General features: G+C 31.1%; 1 protein-coding gene across 1 annotated transcript; it reads right to left on the bottom strand.

Moving 5' to 3' along the window:
- On the bottom strand, positions 1-2,806 carry LOC132293471 (protein ALUMINUM SENSITIVE 3-like). The gene is made up of 3 exons (XM_059790972.1): positions 2,377-2,806; positions 898-1,143; positions 1-545 (listed from the first exon to the last, which is right to left on the bottom strand). The coding sequence occupies exons 1-3, from the start codon at positions 2,608-2,610 to the stop codon at positions 231-233; spliced, it is 795 nt and encodes a 264-aa protein (XP_059646955.1). The 5' UTR covers positions 2,611-2,806; the 3' UTR covers positions 1-230.
- Between the last annotated feature and the right edge of the window lie 5,054 nt (positions 2,807-7,860).

Here is a 7,860-nt window from a genome sequence, read left to right as displayed (position 1 = left end):
TAACTAAAAGCATATCATACAATTTCTTATGTTGCCGATAAGTGCTTCAGCTAGGTGACTGCATATCAGCCGCGTACATATTTGAATGGTGACTGTCGTCTATGATTCACACCTAGACTTGACTCATACAAGACAATAAGCACTAGTCCCTAAAGACTTGTATTGCTCTCCCCATTCAAGTTGCATCACAATTGAGTGGAATGGGAATAGGGTTTAAAACTATGCCAACCTCATTCTGAAGAGAAGACCTTAGTTTCTAGCTGGTAAGCTTTGGTGAAGAAGGCAGGCCAGCAGAGGTATGTCGACATGATGCTGCTAATAGTTGATGCTCCAATCAGCATGTTCATGACCACAATCTGCAGTTGAATGGCCTCCAGAGGAGAAGCTCCTCCCATTATAAGGCCAGTCATGGCACCGGGAAGGGATATGAGACCCACGGTTTTGGCATTGTCCAAGACCGGAGAGAGAGAGATAACCAGAGCCCTTTTCACCTGTTCAAGTGTTGCTTGGCGAGGAGTAGCCCCAAGAGCCAATGCTGTCTCCACCTACACAAAAGTTCAAAGGAAGTCGTCATAAAAATGCCAAATTGCACAATTCCAGATTTGAAAAACTATTTTCCATTGGAAATGATGTCCATATTCACAAACCAAAAATAGGACAAGCAAGCATGTTGTCACTCGGGATTCAGGAGCACTGCTCATAATATTTATAATTTTTATACATTCTAATGTTACAAGATCAGATGAGGTGAAAAACTGCTATACAAAGGAATTTAGGTCAAGCAAATGCAATAACATAAGGTAACATAGGGAACTCATATTATATGGCGGCAGACGGACAATCTACAAAAAGGTTATCCTAATATTTCCCAGAATTGTTCTTTCTATCATGACTTACCAGGTTTAGTTGCGTCTTGATATCATCTCGGAGTCTCTTCATTGTAACTCCAGTGACTGTCATTGCATTGCCAACCATCATCCCTGCCACGGGTATTATGTAGCGCGGAGTGAAAGGGAAAACATGCAGCACAACTAGCACCAACATTGTCACTGCAGTTCCTGCCAGAATTGAGGCTCCGGCAACATACTTCCCACGAGGGACATGTTTGGCACGTTGACCAGCTGTATAACCAGCAACAGAGACCTGCAAGGGCACAATGAAATAAATAAGCCCAATTGAAGTGATGCACCCCAACAATGCCAAAGAAGGAATCAGCTGCCATGAATGTCAAGGTACTTTAATCATAAAACAAATCCAATTGTATCATCAGCTCGATCATACTGTTCAGTTCTATCACATATACAAGACCATTCACTGTTTTTAGAATATTAATTCTAGTCATCATTTTATCTTCTACAATCTTAACTCGGTGACAAACCATGATGGAATAGTGCAAGATAATGTTACAACCTTGTGATGAAAACAGAGCATCTGTTATCATAAACATGTTGACAACCCCAAATTAGAGTTTTTAGTCTGCCTACTTGCAACAAATCAATGTCTTCATCTCTTCCCCCTTCTTAATTTTATAGCCATTTTAAGAAAACGCGCTACAACCTCCGAAGTAACATTTTTACAGTCATTTGCAAATATATACACATATATAATTATGTATTTATCATAATTCATATTTTCTTTTTAAAGAACAATACTTTTTCAGGGTAAGGAATTGTGGAGAAACTAAAAAGAAGGAATTGGTTTTCCAGAGTTGCAAAATTGGAGGAATTAAGATGAGTAAATTTTCCTATATTGAATCATTTCCACAAAGTCTAGACTGGTAAAATATAAAAGAAAAAATAATTTCTCCCTAATTACCCAACTCAAACAATGGTCCATACTCCATTTATAAAACAAAATTTTGACCTTTTTCTTTTGTTTATTTGCTTTTGTTTTATTATATTTTTTGTTTTTTGTTTTTGTTTTTTTACAGCAGATGAAAGATTTCATGAATGATATTATAGTGAACAATCTAACACATAAGTATTATATAACACCAAAAAACAAAAGTTCAACAAACATCAAATTTCCTCTTCTAGAATTAAATACACAAAATAGTACTTCAAAAAATAATATAATCAAATCATACAAAGAACAGGGAACTTAATATCATTCAGTAAAACCATAAAATAACATCCTAAAATATTTGTAATTCAAAAGGGAATATTCTATGTAGTTGCTGGAAGAGAGAGAGACATTGAAAGAAGTGTGGATTTGGAAACAAAAATCTACAATTCAATTCTAAATCCACATAAACTCTGCTTAATCGAATAAAAAAGCTACTGCAAAATCAAGCACATTCTAAAACTCAAGATTCAGAATTAGATTAATTTCCATTTTTCTCGGGAACCAAACAATGAGAGAGGAGAAAATAAATACCATGAAAAGATAAGCGGCGACGATCCATACGCTATTGTGCTGACTAAAAATGAACTGAAGAACGAAGCCAATAACAGATAGCTGAAGAAAAGCCCTTAGAATTGAATAAACCATTTCGGCCCCTAAACCCAATTTCTGAAAATATGACAAAATCACTGCCAAAAGCACCACCGAAGTGGCGGCGATTGGCTTCAGCATGCCCTTCAGGAATTCAACCATCCATTGAAAATCCATATCATCAACTGTCCTACCCAACTCACCAAATCGCTAATATATATGGGTAAAGAACCGGGTTGCGTGTGACTAGTAGTGTAAGTGAAGTCTGGCGTCATAAAGAACGTAGAGAATTTGATTTTGAAGACTTTTTGGGCTGATTGGCTATGATCCACTCATACATATATATGTATACACATACATGTATATAGTGGAGAAAAAGGAGTAACGACCTTCCCCTGATGAGGAGGTGGGATATAGAAACATCCCGTGGAGTTTTATTATTGAAGTAACACTGATTTTGAGTCAAGAGATCCAGCCCCACCCACACCTAGTAATGGACGTACGGTACGACAACTACAAAAACGTTCGGTTTAAGCTACGCGCAGGACTGGGGTGGGCGCTATCATGTGGAGTACCATATAATGCCATTTGCTAATTATGAATTTAAATTTTGTAAAATAATAATAATACTACTCACTTCTCTTTTCTCTATTATATTTTGTAAATTTAAAACGAATATGTGTTATTATATTATTTTGCCACATGCCAAATAAATAGTGAAAAAGTAAATATTTATATATTTTTATAATATGTCATGACTATTTGAATGTGTAAGAATTGTAAAACACCTTGCTCCATTAAATACTTGCTTTGATATTCGTATTTAAAATATATTAAATAATTTTGGAGCGAGTATGAAAGGTAGAATTAAAAACCCACGCAATTGCCGGGTGGGAAGGGGAAAAGGTCAGCTTGCGCGTACAGCTTATACCATTTTGCTATTATAAATTATTTTATATTAAAGAAAAATTAGGTATATATTAAGAACAAATCCTAGGTTATGGTATATCATTAGACAACAGTGGTTGGTGCCACGAGCGAGAATTGGATCATGTTATTTAATGAGAAGAGTGGTGAGAGTGCACGCGCATTAATGGTCAGTGGTTGAAAAAAAGGTTGGATGACCGTATTTATCACCGTAAGGACAGTGGTACCTTTATTTGTATTAAAGAGTGGGCTTTGTTCCTTTCCACGTCTGCTCTCGTTTGTCAATAATGAGTGCTGTGGGGGGATGACAGGTCTTATCAACAATTTTTATATATATATATATATATATATATATAAACTCTTACAGTATAATATTTTAATTACAAAAACACCCCTCTAGTAAATATCATTTAATCATGCAGTATTCAAACAATGGTTTTGGGTGGTCCCAGTGGAGTGAAAACAAAGCTAATTTGGGATTTAATTATTCCAAGTTCGAGAGACATCTCTTAAATCAGAACTTATTTTTCTACTTTTGTCAGAGAATATTTTTACGATGGTGACATTCTTGTGCGTTGTTCGGCAGTAATTAATTAAAAATAAATAAATAAAATACTCAAAACTAGTCTTGTTTGGTGAAGATCACGAGGGCCCAAAACCCGACTTCACCTGGCCCCACATAAACAGGTCCACGTTTGAAAAAAAAAAAAAAAAAACAGGTCCATGTGTTTCTCATGTGATCAGACTGACCATAGAGAGAGAGACTCGTAGCAATAATAACCTATTCGCGTGTTTGACTTTTTGTCCCTTTTTTCCGAAAGTAAAATGAACTTTATACAGTAAATTTTTTTAAATCTCTATTTTACTGTATAAAGTTCTAAAATTGTTAAAATTTAAAAATACTGCCATAAAAAATTTACTCAACGAAAAAAAAAAAAAAAAACTAGACCCCCAATTTTTATTTTTATTTTTAAAAACCCTATTTAATAGGGACCCATAATTATTTAAATTGGAATAAATTAAAAAAATCAACTACCTCAAAAATTCTTTACATTAACAAGTAAATTCTACAAACTTAACAAATAATCTCAATTTGAAAAATTTAAGCTTTATTTTTTAAAAAATCACAATAATATATATATATATATATATGTATATAATATAGCCCATTTCTTTCCTTCTCTTTGTTTCACTATTTTGTAACTTAATTATTATTTTTTTATTTACATTATAAATGCCCAAATTAGACGGGCATATTTAAGTATGTGTTTAAAATATTTTTAATTTATACATGATCTTGTTTTACTCTTTTTTTATATCAAAAAAAATAAAGAAGACTTCTATGTAAAATTTAATGTATTACGGAGTATAATTTATTTATGTATATTCAATGTTCTTTTCGTACCCTATAATTCGGTCTCCCAACTATAAGTTTCTGGCCCCACCCTGCTTTTTTGGCACTTTTTACTCGCAATAAATTCTTGCCACATCATGTTTTTAGGAAACATAAAAAAATTCCTTAATTCCAAAGGATGACAGCGAGGATTTATAATACTCCCTTTATTTTTTATGGAGAGTAAAATTTGTTAAGAGTAGATGTAATTATTGCATTGTTTCTTTAAAAATTTATAAAAATATTTTTTTAAGTTTAAATATATATAATTAAGTTTGAAAATTTTTAAAATTTTAATAGTATTTTATGAAAAGATGTATGTGTTGTTTAAATTTGGTAAGTGAACAAATATTTTAGGACAATCTAAAAAGAAAAGATGGACAACTATTATGAAATGGAAGAAGTAATAAAGTTATTGTGAGTTAAACATGATTTAAAAGCAAGGTATGGTTAAATAATTCTATAATTCCAAACGGTGACAGCAAGGATTTATAATAATAAAGTTATTGTGAGTTGAACACGATTTTAAAGCACGGTATGGTTAAAAAACTTTGACTACAATAATTTTTTATTTTTGAATTATTTGAGATCATTTTTAATCATATTCTTTTTATATATTTATATACTACCTATATCTCATATTAGATATTTACTTCGGTAACTTTGACTAACAAAAATTATGAGTCAAAGTTTTTAAAGTGCACAACTAAAAACATCTCCAACCATTATGTGTGTGTGTGTGTATTTTTTGTAAATTGATGTGTTATAATAGATTTACACAAAAAAAAAAAATTTGGAATATTTATTTTTAGCTTCAACGATTATTTTATACTTTTTGTGTAAAAATATATCCCCAATAACAACCAACCAGTGTTATAGCTGGTCTCCACATAATTTTTACAAAACTACTTAATATATGATTAATTAGTTAATGGAATGAAAAAGAAGAAGGAGAAATGAAATATGTTAATGTGTCGATGTAATATATTTTAATAGATTGTCGGAGATTAAAAATAATAATAATAATAATAAATAAATAAATTTACACACCATATGTAACAGTGTATATTTTACACAAAAAAAATATTTTAACAAATTGCTGGAGATGTTCTAATATAGAACGGAGGTAGTACTAAAAATCAGATTAATGTATTTGATTAAAAAAAAAATTTAAAAATGAGAGACAGAATAGAGATAATGGGGATTTCACTAGAATACTCTTTAACAAAATAAATATTTTTAAGATTGTTTATTCTACAAGGCAATGCCTTTGAATCTATCAAAGTACTCTTAACTCTAAGCCTCCATGGCTGCATTTGATTTTTTCAATAAAAAAAAAAAAAAAAATGGCGTAGTTGTTGTTGCCAAAAATATAGGTAAGGGTATAACTTGAACTGGTCAATCTTAGTCCACTTTGACTATTTAGTTCCATTAGTTGGTTGGTTGATTGAGTTGATCATGATTTAAAAAATAATAATTGGACCCAATTGGAGTTAGACTACTTTGAAACCCAAACCAATTTGAAATCAACCGTCATCATTAATCTTATTTTTGTTGCTATTGTCATTAAATATTAGTAATGATATGGATTTAGTCTAGTTTGATGAATCCATATCTAAGTAACGTGGGTCTAATTGAGCCGAAATAAAGTACTTTGATTTAATTTGCAATGTTGGAGTAGAGATTGATTTATAATTGGATCAAAAAATGCACCAAGGGCACAGTGTAAAAAATAATAATAATAATAATTACTAATAAATAAATATTCTATAAATCAAAAAAAATTTACTCAAAATAATATGTCAATCAGTGAATAATTTAATAAAAATAAATAGTTAACAAAAATTTTTAAAAGGAAAGAAAAATGAAAAAAAAAAATTAGAGTTTGATTCAAAAAGGAAATTTTGACTTTTTTTTTTAAAGAAAATTAAACGAAATTAAAGAGTAAAAAAGAGAAGAAATGCAAAATTTAACAAATAATTTTAGAAAATAAAAATTATATGAAATTTTTTCATATAAATATGTAAAAATATATAAATTTAGTATATTTATTAAAGTAAGCGGTGGCACGTGCCCGCATTACGTTCAAATTAAATGGGTTAAATTTAGATTGGAACAATCTAGAATAGTGGCTGCAGGGGGGGCGCGGCGTATTTGGGCCAAAATAAAAAAATAAAAATAAAAACTTTGATTAAAATTGTATGTTGGAGTTGGGATTGATCTCTTGACCAATCCAAATCTAACCCAATTTGAACGAAATGTGGGCCTACCTGGGCCAAAATAAATAACTTTTATTAAATTTGCCACTAGTTGGACCGGCAAATACAACCCACTAGTTTCGGTGGTGTGGATCCACCAACCCTCTCAATTTCATATTCACAGACATCATCAACAGAATTTTCAAAACCTGGTAAACACAATTTTCAAGCCCAACCAGGTTTTCAAAGATCTCTAACGTCTAAACCTTCATTTTGATTTCTATTCGCATTTTGTTGCATTAGTGCCTGTTAATTTTTTTATTTTATTTTATTTTTAGATTAATGTTATCACGAAAGTTTTATCGTGAGAAGATGTATGAAATTTTCTTATTTAGTCACTCAATTAAGACAATTTTTATTGAAATTTTTGAAAAGTCAAATGAGATTTCTAATAAATATTTTAATTGGTTGGTTAAGTAAGGAGAACTAAATTAACAAGTGTGGATCCGAGGTGGACTTTGTGGACTCAAGCCCACAATATTTTTTTTGTTTTATTACTATAGCCAATATTAGTCCTGCCAAAAACAAATATATTTTAGTACTAGTCTTCGTCTCGACAATTCTTGAATCCGTCCTGAGAACTAATCATGAGAGGACTTTTATGATATATATATATACACACACTTCACTTTGAACATCCAAACGAGACCTTAAATGTCTAAAATGCAAAAGCTGAAGGAAAAAAAAAAAAAAAATTATTTTCTTTGGCTATGTTTTCTCAACAACAAAAGTAAGCCTTTGGACTTTAGTAGAAACCTTAAACCCTAGCCTCCAAACCCTATTTGTGAAAATTCCTTCTAAACAAAAAGTTACAATTGAACCCCCAAACAACTTATCTACACGTGAAGT

Source organism: Cornus florida, unplaced genomic scaffold (assembly GCF_030987335.1).
Source record: "Cornus florida cultivar Cherokee Brave unplaced genomic scaffold, ASM3098733v1 CherokeeBrave_3.0.0_Hap2_Chr02, whole genome shotgun sequence".
NCBI classification, from domain to species: domain Eukaryota; kingdom Viridiplantae; phylum Streptophyta; class Magnoliopsida; order Cornales; family Cornaceae; genus Cornus; species Cornus florida.
The sequence above is the reverse complement of the archived record's forward strand: the minus strand, read 5'-3'. Positions and strand labels throughout refer to the sequence as shown.

Coding starts and splice junctions, on each gene's coding strand:
- LOC132293471 (XM_059790972.1), bottom strand. CDS start 2,610: ATGGATTTTCAATGGATGGTTGAATTCCTGAAGGGCATGCTGAAGCCA. Junction 1,144..2,376: donor TCGCCGCTTATCTTTTCATG/GTATTTATTTTC, acceptor GTGCCCTTGCAG/GTCTCTGTTGCTGGTTATAC. Junction 546..897: donor TCAAGACGCAACTAAACCTG/GTAAGTCATGAT, acceptor ACTTTTGTGTAG/GTGGAGACAGCATTGGCTCT.